Below are 17,765 nucleotides of genomic sequence, written 5' to 3'. Positions count from 1 at the left end.
ACTTTTTTCTCAAGATCTTTGACTATGGAAGTAATCAAAATGAGTTATTCTCTTTCTGTATTTGTGACAGTTTGCAAAAATAATTAACTTTTGTGGGGAATATTCAGCAAAAATTCTTCTGTAATACTGATATGGTCTAATGTGTATGCTTGTGCATGCATGCATGCATAACTATGTGGATGAGGGCTGGGGAGGGAGGGTCTGATGCCTACTCTTTTTAGGGGTTGTGGTTTACTCAAAGTTTGAAATGAAACAGTCGATTTCCCCTAAACTTAACAGTGCTCGCCATATATAGGCATTCAATATTTATGAAATGAGCAAATTAGTAAAGGTTATTTGAATAGATTTCATTGTACTCCGTTATTAAAATACCTTCTATGTTTTTATTTGTGTCTAATTGCGTTAGATTTGAGTTGCTGCATTCTGAAGATTTTTTTTTTTACCAGTTCATCAGGATAGGCTTAAGATTTCAGCTTTCAAGTATCTTACATTCTTCTCAAGACATATTTGTGATTTTTTTCCCTTTATTTTTCTTCATTTGTGAACGTACCTCTGCACTTTGACAATGTTGGCATTTTATCATATGTGTTTTACTTTATCAAATTTAGTGGACACAGCAAATGTGGGTTACTTTTGCATGGCGGCTCTAGTAGACAAATTCCATGTGCATTTTCCTGTCAAAAAGTATGATCAATACCACTGAAAGGGTAGTAGGATCCCTAAAGTTTGAGAATGTATGGAGATGTGCTGGGATACTAAATGCATTTTCATCAAGTCTGTATAGAAGATAATGAGAAACAAAGACTGGTTCCAAAGAGATGGCATTAATTTCTGCCTTATATGAGAACAAGTAGAAAAGTAGTACGATTTTCTTAGAAAGGCAGCTCACTTGGGACACGGATTGCCCATTGTTTTAAGACAAGCTCTCACATGGATTTGTTCTGCTTTTTATAAGGGAAGTCAGCCAGTCATGTTCTGACTCTGTCCCACCTTCCCCCACACTCCTAAAGGGAGATGCTCCACGTCTCTTTAAAACCCCGTCATATCAGTTGGATTGTCCTGTGTGAAGGAAGGAGCAGATAGGCCGGGCCATTCTCAGTCGTGTCAGCAATTCTCTCCAGATCAGTCACAGATCTGCTTCCCTGCCCCTTTGCCAGGCAGCTGGCTAGATACTGCCATGTTAATATCTTTCAGACACCTCACACTCAGCGTGTCGCAACACAGAATGTGCCCTCTTCACTAAGCAGACCAGCTGCTCTGCTGTGTTCCTGGCATTGATATCACATAGTGGTGAGAAGCCCGAGCTGCTGGGATTGGTCATAGGCTTTGTTCTTTCAGCCTTGGGTTTTTCATCTGTAAAATGGGGATAATCGTTCATTCTGTCTTGCAGGATTGTGAATGAGAATTAACTAAATAATAAAATATGTAAAGTGCCTGACACATAGAAAGCCTCTTAAAAAAGTGTTAGCTTTTATTAATATAAAAAATTAATATGATATTACATATTTATTACTATGAAAACTGGGAATAACCGTATTCCCAGTTGCTCAGGCTCAGTTTCCTGTTCACCATCTTTTCTATTGAGTCATTTCTTCTTCTTGGATTTACTTCTGCAGTATCTCTCAAATCGGTCTTAAAAACATTATATATGTGGGGCGCCTGGGTGGCTTAGTCGGTTAAGCGTCCGACTTTCGCTTAGGTCATGATCTTTTGGTTCTTGGGTTCGTGCCTTTTGTCGGGCTCTGTGCTGTCTGCCAGCTCAGAGCCTGGAGCCTGTTTCAGAGTCTGTCACTCCCTCTCTCTCTGACTCTCCCCTGCTCACGCTGTCTCTCTCTCTCTCCTAGAAATAAATAAAAACAAAACAAAAGACATCATATATGTATATTTAAGTAATTTCTACACCCTACATGGGCTTGAATTCATGACCCCAAGATCAAGAGTTGCAGGCTCTACTGACTGAGCCACCAGGTGCCCCAAATCGGTCTTCTTTTTACTGCCCGCATTCAGGCTCCCATCACCTTTCTACTGCAGTATATCCTAATTGACATGCTTGCTTTTGTCATTTCTCTTCTTATTCGCTCTTGCCTGCCAGTGTCATTTATGGCCTTAAAACCCATTAAATACGACTCCTGGTTGCAAGCCCTTAATCATCTTCCACTGCATCTGCCCAATCTCCCACCCTGCTTGCTAAATCTGCATTTTGAGTCTTGCCCGCGCTTTCAGCTCCATCGCATGCTGCCATGGTGGTGACCACCCCGCCATCCCGGTAGCCATCCCGGTATGCCAGTCCCCGAGCTCCCCTGCGGGGTCTTGCTTCACTCCCTCGGCCTGGAATCCCTTTCCTGCTCGTTGTCTGTTGAGGTTTTGTGGATTCTGTGAAGCCCAAGAGGCCTCCTAAATTTTACTGGTTTTAATATGTGGTTCCCCTGACCGTGTTCTTATGGCACTTGGTTTTTACTTGACGTGAGTACTTACCAGAGTCTACTAAGTGAGCGAGTCTGCTTTGCTGACTAGATGGTAGGGTCCAGAAAGACTTTCTTTCCTATGTTCTAGGCCATTGTCTTTGTTGATGGTTTCTAATAAAGTATGTTAAATTTGATAAAATACTTATATTATGTACTACATATATACTCTATATATACATGTTTATGTATATAAGCCATACACTAAATACTGATTAGTAATACTAATAAAATAGCTAAAATACTAATACCAGAGTTGTACAGAGACACAGAATTGTGAATTTGAGGATTATTTTTCATAGAAAATATATTGAAGGGAATGGTAGTGATGAAGATTTCTCTAGTTTTGATCCCTTCAGAAGCATTAGATACAGATAGTTCTAGAAAATTCCATGTTCTTTCCTAAGTTTTGAGGATAGCAAAGTTTAGTAGCTACTCTGTATTTGTTGGAAAAAACCATGTATTTAAATGTCTAACATGTCATATATTCAGGAGGTAAGTAATCAATACTAACCAGGTAGACTTTCTGCATATTTGATTAGATTCTATCCGAGCTGTCTCCTCATATAATTTGTTTTGTTTGTCTATAGTCTTTCGATATATTTTTAAATTTACTTTTTAAGTTTATAGGATGAGCTTTCTGAAAGTTGCCTGGTAGTTTTGTCATTTGTTAGTGTGAGGGTTTGAGACGTTTTGGAGATTTCTGTTACTGTGTTACTTACGTGTTTGTGTATTCTTTAAAGAACTGGTATGGAGAAGTAGTAATCAGTTCTCAGGGTGAATATGCTCTTCGCTGCAGACAAATGCTTCAGTGTATATAATAACTTACATAGTTACCTTGCAGAACTTGGATTGAATAAATTCAGAAGTTATTTTGAAATATAGAGAAGTCAGTTCATAGCAGCACTCTCCACAATAGCTAAAACATGGAAAGAGCCTAAGTGTCCATCAACGGACGAATGGATCAAGAAGATGTGGTTTATCTATACCATGGAATACTACATGGCAACAAGAAAAAATGAAATCTGGCCTGTGTAGCAACAAGGATGGACCTTGAGGTTGTTATGCTGAGTGAAATAAGTCAGGCAGAGAAGGACAATATCATATGTTTGCACGTATAGGAGGATTAGGAGGAACTTAACTGAGGAACAAGGGGAAGAAGAAGAGGGGAAGTGGTGGGGGAGAGGGAGAGAGGCAAACCATGAGAGACTCTTGAATGCTGAGAAACAAACTGAGGACTGATGGATCTGGGGGGGAGGGGGGAGATGGGCATGGAGGAGGGCACTTGTGGGGATGAGCACTGGGTGTTATGTGGAAACTAATTTGACAAACTATTTGTAAAAAAAGATAGAGAAGTCAGATTTTATTCTTAAACTCTTGAGGAAATATTTATTTATTGTTTATTTACTTTTAGGCTTATTTTTTTGAGAGAGAGAGAGAGAGAGACTCAAGCAGGCTCCATGCTGTCAGCACAGAGCCCAACACGGAGCTTGATCCCACGAACTGTGAGATCATGACCTGAGCCCAAACCAAGAGTCCACTGTTTAACTGACTGAGCCACCCAGGTGCCCCAGAAATAATTATTTTAAAATACTGTCTCTAGTATAAGTGATCTGTTTCAGATGAGTTCTCAAGGAAAGAAAGATCTGTGGAAAAGTCTCTTTTCCACTAATAATTACATAGTGGAGAATCAGACACTCCCTGCATTAACCAAATGGTCAAGGTTAAGATCACTAGATGTCATGTGGACTTCACATACCCCCTATTGTGATGAGGAGGGCACCTCACTTCAGTGACATTCTTTCTGTGAACTGAAGCCGAGTCAAAAGTATGACAGTACCAGCTAAACACCTGGAGGGCACGTGCTGCAGGGTACCTGACGAGTAACCTGCGAAACTCTTAAACGGCATGAAAAACAAGGACTAAGAAACTTTCTATCACACATCAGAGGGGAGTGAGGAGATACTATGATAAATGTTACGTGTCCTGGATTGAGTCCTGAAACAAATAAGGACATTAATGGAGAAAACAGGTGAGACTCGAATAATGTCTGGGGTTTGGTTAATATTAATAGGACCATAGTGTGTAGGTTTGTTAGTTTTGACAAAAGTACCACAGTAACATGAGGTGATAGTATTAGAAAGTGCAACTGAATGAGGCATATATGGGAACATTCTGTACCATCTTTGCAGCTTTTCTGTAAATCTGAGTTTCAAAATACAAAGTGTGTTTAAAAGGTAAAGTTATGTTTTCTAATCCCATTCTACAAACTTGTTGAATGCCTGGTAAGTCCAAGGCATTGCTCACTACTGCAGGAGATGGCGTGTAAGACACTTCCCTGCTCCTGCCCTTGAGGTGTCACTTCGTTGGGGACCGAGACACCTCATACAAAGCAGAGCATGATGGAAGCTGTGCTAAGTATTTTTTTTTTAAGTTTTTACTTATTTATTTATTTATTTATTTATTTATTTATTTATTTATTTTTCATTTATTTCTAGGAGAGAGAGAGAGAGCGTGTGAGCAGGGGAGGGTCAGAGAGAGAGGGAGTCACAGACTGAAACAGGCTCCAGGCTCTGAGCTGGCAGTCAGCACAGAGCCCGACGCGGGGCTCGAACCCACAACCGTGAGATCATGACCTAAGTGAAAGTCGGACGCTTAACCGACTAAGCCACCCAGGCGCCCCTTTACTTATTTATTTTGAGAAAGAGTGTGAACAGAGAAGAGGCAGAGAGGAGGGAGAGAGAACCCCAAGCAGGTTCTGCACTGTTCATTGCGGAGCCTGATGTGGGGCTCGAACTCATGAACTGAAAGATCATGACCTGAGCCAAAGCTGAATTCTTACCAGACTAAGCCACCCAGGTACCCCGTGAAGCCTGTATCATGAATTAATAAGATGCTTTGGGGTCTGGGGTTGGAGAGTAAGACATTAAATGAAAACTAGTAAATATCCTATACCCACCCCACCCAATACAAACATCAAAGGGATAGCATTTAGAATGAACTTTGAATGGGTAGGATTTCAGTAACCACAGGCATTAGAAAGGAAATATGTATCATTTCAACCAGCCTGGGCTCAAGACCTGCTCTGCCAATTACTAGCTCTGTATAACAACAGATACGTTTAATGTGTGTTTAGTATTAAAAAAAAAAAAAAGAAAAGTCATTGATATTTCAGAGATACCGGTTCAGAATTTTTTTTGTAGGTGATGGTTCTGGTTTGGCCCTTTAAAAAAAAATTTTTTTTTTAAAGCAGTTTAAGCAGATAAGAGTTAAACAGTACTTTATTGACTTCCTGTGTGAAGCTTGTTGAAAGAAGTTCCGTTGTATCTATTTTTAAAGCTGATTACTCTGAGCAGAGGATGCTGCTATTGAGTTATAAATGTCATGTCACTATGTTCTCACTCAGCATTCTTTGGATGACATTAGTGTTTGCATGGACGGTTTTGGAGCCCAGTGACTAGGAAAGCAGTGTAGTTAGAACTGAAACGGCACCAGTACATGAAATACTTAACAAACATTGATCATTTCTCCACCATTCAACAGTATAATTTGTCATCATCTCTGTGGGGTCTTTAGCCCGCACCATGGCTGAATGACAAAAAATGGGTTATAGTGACCTCATTTGGGGGAATATTTTACGACTCCAAAATGATACTATATAATGTTGAATAGCTATTTGTGAATCATTGTATTAAAAGTGTTAATCATTTTGAAATTTACCCACTGGGAAACACAGGTTCATTGGGCCCACAAATATTAAAATAGATTTCAGCCTAAGTTATTGGGGTTCCCCCCAATGTTTTATTATGATCGTTTTCATTCATACAGAAGAATTTGAAAGAACTTGACACCAATCAGATACCTATCACCTAGGTTCTACAAGTAACTAAATTATAAAAGGAAAGTCTTTCTTCCTTCACTTTAAAAATCAAAGAAACTTCTGAGTCTTTGAACCGTTTTCACGTGAGACAGTATTTTGAAATGGCTGAGATGATTTTTGATGTTTCTGTTTTTTTTTTTTTTTTTTTTAATGTTTTTAACACTTTTGAGAGAGAGAGCAAGCAGGGGAGGGGCAGTGAGAGATGGGGACAGAGGATCCCAAGCAGGCTCCGTGCTGACAGCAGAGGGCCTGATGCGGGGCTGGAACTCATGAACTGAGATCAGCCTGATGCTCGGCTGACTGAGCCACCCAGGCGCCCATGTTATTTCTTCAGAAAGAAAATTGAGTAAAGTAATTCACAGATTCTGGCATTTAGCAAGTCGTTAGTGTTAGAATACCTCACAATATTTTTTTAAAATCTTTTTAAAGTTTGCTTATTTTTGAGAGAGAGCAAGCAAGTACAGACAGGGGAGGGGCAGAAAGAGAAGAAGACAGCATCCCAAGCAGGTTCTGCACCAACAGTGCAGAGCCCAGTGCAGGACTCAAACTCAGGAACTGTGAGATCATGACCTGAGCCAAAGTCGGTGGCTTAACCAACTGATCCACCCACGTACTCCCCTCCAGGAAATACATTTTAGCTCTCTAGTCTTAACTATTCTCATACATATTTTCAGCTACTCCTTTGTAGAAAGAATAAACAGAGCATGCTTGTAAATTACAGAATTTACCAAAATGGAGTTTGTTTTTTTTTTAAGGACTCTACTTTTTTTTTTTGTTTATGTATGTATTTTGAGAGAAAGCATGAGTAGGGGAGGGGCAGATGGGACAGAGTGAGAATCCCAGGCAGCCTCCACATTGGCACTACAGAGCCCAACACGGGGCTTGAACTCATGAACTCTGAGATCATGACCTGAGCCGAAGACAGACGCCTAACCAACTGAGCCACCCAGACGGCCCCAAAATGGAGTTTCAGAAATGTAACCCTATGTGAGAATATCTTTATGAATCCATTGGACCACTTGTTTTGTGAGTCGTCACTGTTTTCTAAAAAGTCTCAATCTCTTATTTTTCAGTAGTCCTTTTCTTCATGAAATTGTTGCTGTGCTTGGAAGGGATGGAGCATTCTATTAAAGCAAAAGAGTGGCACCGTTCTTAGTACTCCTCTTAAATGTTCATAAACTTTCAGATAAAGAGTTAATTTACCTCCCCATACTGTGTTCTTCTTTTCATTTCCTCTTTCTCTGCAAAGTACTTTGTGGCCATGAGTTATAAGGTGGCTTGTTTTTCAGTATTTTGTGTAGTTAGTTCATTGGTTGGAATCCTTTGAAGAGTTTTCTGTTTATCTCGTGTTCATATAAAGGCTACTTTTCAACACTGTCCTGTTTGATTTATAGAAATGGTGATTGTAATTCCTGTCAAGTTGTATTTATCGTTCTACCTTAGAAGCGAAAACAGGAGCTATCATTGCTTCTTTAATCTTTAATATACCTATGTATTGGTGACATAGACATCTTAGTCTCTTATTAACTGAAATGATACCCAGAAAAAGTAACCACTACTTCAGGCCTGAGGTACAAAGGTATGTTGGCTTGGGGAGTAGGTCCAGAGTTGGGGGAAGAACTGACACTGGCCTGGACTTTAAAAACAATTGACACTGTACACTGAGTCAGCATTCGATTATGGGGAAGTTGTGAGCTAAGAGAAGAGGAAGATGGAAGCTATCGGGTAGAATTTGTGGTTACGTAGATGTAGATGTTTGGTGTCAGTGGTAGTAAAAATGGGGGCACCTGGGTGGCTCAGTTGGTTAAGCGTCTGACTTTGGCTCAGGTCATGATTTTGCGTTTGTGAGTTCGAGCCCTGCGTCAGGCTCAGTGCTGATAGATAGCTCGGAGCCTGGAGCCTGTTTCAGATTCTGTCTCCTCTCTCTCTGCCCCTCCCCCTTGCTCTTTGTCTCCTTCTCAAAAATAAACATAAAAAAATGACTTCCTTCTTCAAATACCTCATGAGTTAGAGCAAAACCTGTATTACTTGCTACTGCTGGAACTTAAGAAAAGTTTTGTCTTCAGGGTATTTATAAAAAAACAAAACAAAACCTAGAACAGTTGTGTTCCTTTGTGGCTCTTTGGAGAATTGTTAGAACATCTTGTATGAATTGAAGGAGCTGCTGACAGAATTTTGAAAAGTATTGCTTACCTCGAAATAAGCTAAATATGCATCACGCCTCGCCTCGTTCTCAGATTACGTGTTTAGATGGATTCTGCTGATTAAATTCAGCCTTATGCACAGCAGACACTCAACCATAAGCCTGTGGCCTTAAAATGTTATTGAACAGAATTGCAACTCAGATCAGTTACAAAATGCTCTGACCCATGGGCTTTTATAGATATTTAATTTCCTTTTAAGAAGTGTGATGCTTATGGTGCATGTCTCTGGTGGTTTTAAGAAATGTAAGCTGGCTGTTTTGGGGCTGCTTCCTTGAGTCGGAAAGTGTCTCGGATTGATTTTAAGTAACTATTTCAGTCAGCACTTTGAACTGCTCTTTGGTACCTGGTGCCATTACATCCTTGTGGTCAATAATTCCCCCCCCCCTTTTGTTTGTGGCTGGCTTCACAAGTGAAAATAGCTTTCTGCCCATTATGATTTTGGTGTGTGTATTTTATCTCTAATCCAGCATCGTGCTGGAACCTTAGTAGATCTCACTGGAGCATTCTTTGAAAAGATGCCAACGCAGCCCAGTCATCCCAGACTCCCTTCTTGCCCCTGCTTCTACAAGAGAGGCTCCTGAGACTGCCCTCTCTAAAGCGTCAACCCTGCACAACTCTTTGCTCATAGGCTGTGTTGTGCTCCTTCAAAGCACTTTTTCTCCCACCACCTGGTGCTCTCCCATGGGAACAGGAATGCCGTTAAGCCAGAGATTTCATTTTATTCAGAGCTGCATCCGTCCCTAGTGCCAAGCACTGGTAGGCAGCGTTGTCCGAAGGTGTAATGAAGGTTAGAAATTGTGGCAGATGCCCAAAGGGATATAAATACCCATTAGAAACAGACTGAGTACAGGAGGAGCTCAGATGACATGAGAGCTGCAGCGAACGTGCTGTGGGTGTTTGAGTGGTTTTTGAGTTCTAGCCGGCTTCTTAGGAAATGACGTTTAAGCCGCCTCTTATTTCAGACTAGGGAAACTGATAAGCAGAGGCTTACAGGTGGGAAAGCGAACCAGGGTAGTTAGTATGTATAAGAAAAGATGACATACTCAGTTTGGCTAGAATATACTCATGAAAAAGTAAATTAGTTAGAAACGTAGGTTAGATTCAGGTCAGTGGAAAGTCTTGAAATCAAAATTGAGTTTGGCTTTTGTCCCACTGGCAGTGTGAAAATTGTTTCCCCCTCCCTCCTTAAAAGGCAGTTATATATGTGGCATGATTGGACCTCTGTAGGAGGAGACTGAAGACTAAAGTTTGTTTTTATTATGGTTTTTAATTTTAATTCCAGTTGGTTAACATACCAACTGGAATATTAGTATAATAATGGGGCGCCTGGGTGGCTCAGTCGGTTAAGCGTCTGACTTTTGGTTTCGGCTCAGGTCATGATCTTACGATTTCGTGGGTTCGAGCCCTGTGTCCATGCTGAATCTGCTTCGTAGCCTTCCTCTCTCTTCCCTTCCCCTGCTTGTATTCTCTCTCCCTCAAAATAAATAATTTTAAAAAATGAGTATAAGGTGTACAATTTAATGATTCTACACTTCCATACATCACCTCGTGCTCATCACAGGTGCCCTCTTGAATCCCCATCATCTATTTCACCCATCTCCCACCCTCCTGCCCTCTGCTGACCATCAGAAGTCCCCTATAGTTAAGAGTCTGTTTCTTAGTTTGCCTCTCTATCTTACTTCCCCTTACTCATTTGTTTCTTAAGTTCCACATATGAGTGAAATCATATGGTATTTGTCTTTCTTTGCCTGACTTATCTCACTTAGCATTATACTTTCTGGCTCCATCCATGTGGTTGCAAATGGGGAGTTTTCATTTTTCATAACTGAATAATATTTCATTGTATTTTCATAGCTGAGTAATATTTCAGTGTGTGTGTGTGTATACACACATATCTGTTCATCAGTCAGTGGACACTTGGGCTGCTTCCATAATTTGGCTATTGTCAATACCGCTATAAACCTAGGGGTGCGTGTATCTCTTTGAACCAGTGCTTTGTAGTTTTTGAGTAAATACGCAGTAGTGCAATTACTGGATTATAGGTTAGTTCTGTTTTTACCTTTTTGAGGTACCACCCTACGGTTTTCCACAGTGACTACACCAGTTCACTTCCTACCAGCAGTGCAAGAGGGTTCCTTTTTCTCCACATCCTCACAGTACTTCTTTCTTGTGTGTTGATTTTAGCCATTCTGACAGATGTGAGGTGATATCTGATTGTGGTGTGTTTTTTTTTTTTTAATTTTTTTTAATGTTTTATTTCTGAGAAAGACAGCATGAGGAGGGTCAGAGAGAGAGGGAGACACAGAATCTGAAGCAAAATCTGAAGAATTAGACACTTAACCAACTGAGCCACCCAGGCTCCCCCATATATCATTGTGGTTTTTATTTGCATTTCCCTGATGATGAGTGATGTGGAGCATCTTTTCACATGGCTGTTGGCCATCTGTGTGGAAGACTGAAGTTTGAATTGTGGAGGAGGTGTGGGAGGGTTGCAACTAACTTACATTAGAATCATATAGGTTAAAGGTGGGAAGAAAGCAGTGGTCAGCAAATTGACAAATAGATCAGATATGGAGAATAAGGGAAGTGGAAGAAGCCAAGATAACTCTAAGCTTTATGTATGTATTTCAGAAAGTCTTTATTTTTGAAAATTTTTAATGTTTATTTTTGAGAGCGTGAGAGTGTGCTCGTGTGTGCATGAGAGAGAGAGAGAGAGAGAGAGAGAGAGAGAGAGAGAGAGAAGTTCCAAAGAATGCTCTGTGCCGAGAGTGGAGAGCCTGATGTGGGCCTCAAACCCACGAAACCGTGGTGAGATCATGATCTGAGCCAAAGTTGGTGCTTAACCAGCTGAACTCCCTAGACGCCCCTCTAAGGTTTTGAATTGTGAGAAGTAAGATGGTGTTGTCATTACAGAGACTATGAAGAAAGAACAGATTTGAGAAGAAAGAGTAATTTAATTTTGAACATGTTGCTTTGAGGTGCTGCCATGTGAATGGCAAGTGGAAAGCTACCAAATCTTAAGGTTTGGGAATCGCTCGCAGGGTGGTTTCTGAAGCTTGCAGTTGTGAAGGAAGAGTCAAGAGAGTACACGGAGAGAGAAAGGAAAGTAGCAGGGAGCATATTCTTGGGAAGTAGCTCTGTTGAGAGAACAGGAAGAAAAGCCAAAGAAAGACAAAGCCAAGAGAGGACAATATGAGAGAAACCAAAGAAAGGTATTTTCAGGATGAAGACTCCAGAAAAAGCTGTTAAAACCTTTAGAATGTGCTGTAATATCTTCGTAGCCATATTATACATATATTATTCTGCTGTACTGTTAAGCATAGTTTTTTTTTGTTTTATTTTACTGTTTTATTTATTTCTGAGAGAGAGAGAGAGAGACAACGTGAGCAGGGGAGGGTCAGAGAGAGAGGGAGACACAGAATCTGAAGCAGGCTCCAGGTTCTGAGCTGTCAGCACAGAGCCCAACGTGGGGCTCAAACCCACAAACTGTGAGATCATGACCTGAGCCAAAGTCAGACACTTAACCGACTGAGGCACTCAGGTGCCCCAGTATTTTTTTTTTTTTTCTCTATTCTGTGATGCATCCTTTGATCTTGACGACTTTTGTTTCCTCTTGGTAAAATAGTAAAAGCTCTAACCAGCCAGAATGGAAGGATCCCAGAGTGCCAGCTCAGGGCTTGGATAAGTGCTTGTGTTCCTATCTCACGCTTGGTCTGTTTAGCATATGAATTATTTTTAGACTGTCTTCAAGGAATATGTTGTCACTTTTGTAGGTGCTTTCAGAAAACAAATAGGAAACTAGAAAGAGAGTAACTTGCTACAAGTGCAAGAAGGCACATCAGAGAAGTGGAGCGGATTCGTTGAAAAGCTTGACTGGAAAGATTTCAGTAGCATTTTGCCCAAGAGTCAGGGCTAGAGAGACTTGGTTACTTTGGTGCAGCACTGTACACAGGAAAGATAAAGATGGGATCTCCATTCTACCTAAAGAGAAAAATCTCTCTCTATTAAAGAGAGTTTTTAGATAATCAGATTTGGTCATGAGTTGACTTGGAATTTTATAAGCCACTTACGACAAGACTAGACTTTTGAATACATAAATACTGATGACTGAGACAAAGGGAAGGTAGGGCAGCCGGTATCTGCTTTGGGGTAGAACAGTATCTAAAGCATCTGTCTGCATCTTGGTCTGTGTGACAGCATGTTGTAGATAAGAAAGGTAATCTGATTAAAATAATACACCTAGGGGCGCCTGGCTGGCTCAGTTGGTGGAGGATGTGACTCTTTAATTTTAGAGAGGGAGGGAGAGAGCTTGCACTAGTGAGGGAGAGGCACAGAGGGAAAGAAAGAATCTTAATCCGCGTGGCTCAGTCCCGTGACCCTCAGATCATGACCTGAGCCAAAATCAAAAATCAGACGCTTAACTGAATGAGCCACCCAGGCGCCCCCACACAGTGATTAGATAACTCTCTACTCTATGCTGTGTGTCATCTTTATAATCACATGCAATAAGCAGAGATTAAACAGAGGTTATTAGAATAAGTTCACTGATTATTAAAGCACAGTAGTAGCACACTCACTTAGAAATTTTTACATGGTTTGGATATTAGCACTTGAGTTTTGTTATAGGGTGAGGAGTTGTTTTGATAAAACTTACCCTCTTTAAGGTCTGATTTAAGTGAAAATCTTTGTTAGGTCTTGGATATTTAAATTGAGAATTGTAATTGATTATAAATAATTTATTTTTTAATTGTGTGAGTTATATGGTGGTTCGTCTTAAAATCCAGAATAGCTTGTGCAAAGCTACTCTGATGTATTTTGCTTTTTTAAGCATTTCCTTTCTTCTGCGAGTGGATTAGTAGAGGTGTTCAAATTTGTATACCTTTATTCGTTGAATCCTCTTACCTGTCATCCTCAGAAAGTAGATTTGTTCATGTTAGTTAATGCTCAGAGGTTTTTGGCCTGAGTAAGATGAAAAGGGCTTAAAAATGTATTATTGTTTAAATTTTTCTATTTACTATAGGACATTTTTTGAGTGGAGGGAATGGGGGTGGACCTAGTGAGGGCCCCAGTCTTGGCCCCATTATATCTGCATCTTTCATAGGATGTTAGAGCAAAAACAGTTTCTGGAGCCCTGCTTTAAGTGAAGATAATATCACAAGAGTATTTCAGTTGTTAACAGCACATTTCCTGCCTCTCTCCTTTCCTGGTTTTATAGTACCTCTGAATAATAATTGACCAGAAAGTATATCTGAAGAGGTTCTTTATAAATGTATATATCCATATTCATATTAATTACACACCTGACATGGCGAATTCAAGGCATTTAAAAGAAAAATAACTTCACGTGTTTAATTACTGCACTTCTGATCATTTGTAGGCGAAACCTCACCAAACTGTCACTGATCTTCAGCCACATGCTGGCGGAGCTAAAAGGAATCTTTCCAAGTGGACTCTTTCAAGGAGACACATTTCGGATTACTAAAGCAGATGCTGCAGAATTCTGGAGGAAAGCTTTTGGGGAAAAGTAAGTCCCAAAGTAATTTGAACATGAAAAACTAAAGCATATGTTTTGGCCTTTTGTTTATTTTTTTAATCTAATTTTTAACTTTTTTAAAAAAATGTTTGTTCGATTTTGGGAACAAGAGAGAGAGGGGGGCAGGAGCAGAGAGGGAGAGAGAGAAAGAATCCCACCCAGGCCTCCCACTCAGCACGAAGCCTGACGCAGGGTTTGATCTCATAGTCTGTGAGCTGAAATCAAGAGTCAGATGCTTAACCAACTGAGCCACCCAGGTGCCCCAGCTTTTTTAAAGTAAGCTCTAATCCCAGTGTGGGGCTCAAAATGACAACCCGAAGTCGTATGGTCTTCTGACTGAGCCCCTACTTATTTTTTTATTAATACAATAATTGTGTCATGGGAAAGCATAGAGAAAAATAATGAACATGTTTGTACAGTAGTCCCCCCCCTCCCCCGCTCCCCTCCCTTATCTGCTGTCTTCCTTTCCATGGTTTGGGTTACCTGTGGTCAACTGTGGTCCACAGCAGGTGACCTCCTGATACTTGCTCAGACAGTAGTAGCCTGACACTACATCACAGTGTTAACTACATGCTTCACCTCCCTTCATCACCTCACGTAGGCATTTTATCATGTCACCTCACCACAAGAAGGCTGTGTACGGTAAGATACTGTGAAAGAGAAGGATCATATTTATATTAACTTCCATTACAGTATATTGTTATAATTTTCTCTTTTATTCTTAATCTCTTACTGTGCCTAATTTAGAAATTAAACTTTATGCTAAGTGTATGCAGATAGGACAAAACATAATATACCAGGCTTTGGTACTACCTGCATTTTCAGGCATCCACTGAGAGTTTTCCAAAGTATCTCTTGCAGATAAGGGAGCGTTTACTGTATCTACTTTCCTGCTTTGGTAAATAGTAACTTTTTTATTTTTTTTTTATTTTTTGAGAAAACTTTGCAGATTCCATCGAAACCCATGCTCTTCGGTTGAGTATTTCTTTTTCTCCCCATCCATTCTGCTGTGCATGGGCATTTATGTTTCCCGTTAACCGGCTCTCACAAATGGTGCCGAGGTGAACAAAATTATATTCACCTTCATATTGAGGAGCTTCTCCGTAGTTATATGCTAGGAGCGAAGTAGCTGAGTCGGGGTTTCACGTCCTCTGCTTTGCCGGATATTGCCCATCACTTCACAAGGTGGTTATGCTAGTTTTTATCCCTGTGAACGGTGTACACAGATTCCAGTAGCTCCACAATCTGGCTAACACTGGTAATGTGAACTGGGTGTCATGGTTGCTTTCTGGTCCTGATGACATGGGAGATTGAACATCTTTTCACAGTTATGACCGGTCGGGATTCTTATTCTGACTTGCCTGCTCCTCTTCCTGACTTGTCCTTTTTACTGCTGAGTCTTTCTCCTGTTGTAAGGTACGGATTGTCCGTTAGTTACTTATGGGTTGTCTATTAGTTACTTTCGTTGCAAGTATCTTCTAGTCTGTGGCTGTTAAGATACGGAGGCTGGTTTTTCCACTTTCCTTATATTGTCTCTTCATGTACAGAAGTTTTAAATTCTATAGACAGATTTATGAATTAAACTTCTGCTTTAAAGTATGAATATAAATGTTCTTGTGTGTCCTCTGAAATTTTGGACCAAGGAAATGAAAAGATAGAAAACAAACTTTTTTTTTGGTTTTTTTTTTTTAAATATTTTTATTTATTTCTAGGAGAGAGAGAGAGAGAGAGACAGCGTGAGCAGGGGAGGGTCAGAGAGAGAGGGAGTCACAGACTCTGAAACAGGCTCCAGGCTCCGAGCTGGCAGTCAGCACAGAGCCCGACGCGGGGCTCGAACCCACGAACCGCGAGATCATGACCTAAGCGAAATTCGGACGCTTAACCGACTAAGCCACCCAGGCACCCCAGAAAACAAACTTCTTAACTGAATATACAGAGCCTAATGTAAATTTTTCTTTAAATGCCTTCTTTTTCAAAATATGTGTAAATGTAAAACATAAAATGATTAGTGATTTAAAAACCTGGTTAAAGAGGATGGGAATAAGTTTAACTTTGTTTCTTTTAACTTAATAACTACATTAGAAAAGAATTCAAAATGCCGCTTGATCTCTTAAAACTTTTCAAAGGCAATGAGGTGCTTGCCTAATCTAGGGTTTCATCACTATAATAATTTATTCTTCATCCCTATCAGAGCTCTGTCTTCCTGTGCCTTAAACCTATTTCCTCCTGTCTAGTCCTTGAGAGTGAGCTCCTCAGAGAACTCAGAATGTATTTCATGCTTTGAAAAAGTTAGTTTAGGGGTGCCTGGGTGGCTAAGTCAGTTAAGTGTCCAACTCTTGATTCTGGTTCAGGTCATGATTTCACAGTTTGTAGGATCGAGCCCTGTGTTGGACCCTCCCCTGACAACTCGGAGCCTGCTTGGGATTCTCTTCCCTTCTCTCTGCCCCTCTCCCACTTGTGCACTCACACATGCATGTGCAGTCTCTCTCTCAAAATGAATAAATAAACATTAAAAAAATAAAAGCAAAAACTTAATTTAAACATAAGCTTTCAGTTAATTGAGGCCTGGCCAGAGATTACGTTTATTATATAAAAAAAGTAATTCCCTCTCTCTCTCTCACCATGCTTCCCTAAATAGAACAAATGTGTGAAGAAAGACGAGAAAGGGGATTCGTTTGTGACCTTCTGCCAGAGAATAGTGGAAAAAGATTTCAGTTACTAATATACTCGTTAGAAAGAAAGTTAAGAATGTATCATTTACTCCCATTCTGTTCTCAGTCCAAAATACAGCTTAGCTTCTTTAAGAGAATTGAAATTGATTTTAAGACCTTCATGTGGCTTTCTTTTCCTTGATTATTTTAGCAATGTCCAGAATTGTCTGTTGTCTCACTCAGTGCCTTCCCTCCTCTCCCCGCCCCAGGACAATAGTCCCTTGGAAGAGTTTCCGACAGGCCCTTCACGAAGTGCATCCCATCAGTTCCGGGCTCGAGGCCATGGCTCTGAAATCCACTATTGATCTGACCTGCAATGATTATATTTCAGTTTTTGAGTTTGACATCTTTACAAGACTCTTTCAGGTAGGATACTAAAAACAGAAAACTAACCACTAGTTGTTGCTACTTTTCTGAAGAGAGAGCTCTTTAAAAAAGTAACATTTGAGAGTTTATATAGTCTATGAAAGTATTTTTAGTCAGTCTGGAAATTATAAGGAAAAAAATTCCCCACTGCTTTGTATTTCTATTATTTTATTTATTGGTAAAAATAATAACTATATAATCTGCTTTCTTCCCCTCATGTTTATTATCTCATTTTGTTGGTGGATCTTCTTCTTTTGCATCATCTTAATGGTGAAATGTCCAGAAAATGGGTATAATATGATCTATTTAATCAGTTTCCTCTAGTTGGACATTTAGGTATGTTTCCAGGTATTTATTTTTTAGGGATTTTTCTCCTGTTGTAATTGAAATTCTTGACTGTTAATATTGAGATGTATTGATCCTTCAGAAAGAGCTCGTGTATTTTTTTCCATAGAGATAAGGTGCGTGTACGCCCGCTTGCACAAACCTTTGTTTGCAGCTTCTTAGCTGCACGTATGGGTCCTGCTGTTTCTCTGATTTGTTTGTTTGTTTTCTGTTTAATCCCGCTCCTGTTGGTTAGAACTGCATTAGATTGTCTCGAATTTCATT

General features: G+C 40.1%; 1 protein-coding gene across 2 annotated transcripts in view; it reads left to right on the top strand.

Moving 5' to 3' along the window:
- The window catches only part of CBL (Cbl proto-oncogene), an 82,517-nt gene that overhangs the window by 35,036 nt on the left and 29,716 nt on the right, over positions 1-17,765 (top strand). The window contains exons 1-3 of one of the 2 annotated variants that reach the window (XM_039229319.1): positions 4,309-4,494; positions 13,924-14,070; positions 17,000-17,156. In XM_039229319.1, coding sequence (XP_039085250.1) covers positions 4,430-4,494; positions 13,924-14,070; positions 17,000-17,156 — 369 coding nt within the window. In that variant the 5' untranslated portion in view covers positions 4,309-4,429. Of the gene's footprint in view, positions 1-4,308; positions 4,495-13,923; positions 14,071-16,999; positions 17,157-17,765 lie in introns of those variants that run through there. The other variant, XM_039229318.1, reaches the window with a different exon arrangement.

This window comes from Hyaena hyaena, unplaced genomic scaffold (assembly GCF_003009895.1).
Source record: "Hyaena hyaena isolate Hyena2069 unplaced genomic scaffold, ASM300989v1 scaffold_37, whole genome shotgun sequence".
Classification (NCBI taxonomy): domain Eukaryota; kingdom Metazoa; phylum Chordata; class Mammalia; order Carnivora; family Hyaenidae; genus Hyaena; species Hyaena hyaena.
This window is presented reverse-complemented; position numbering and strand designations above follow the sequence as displayed.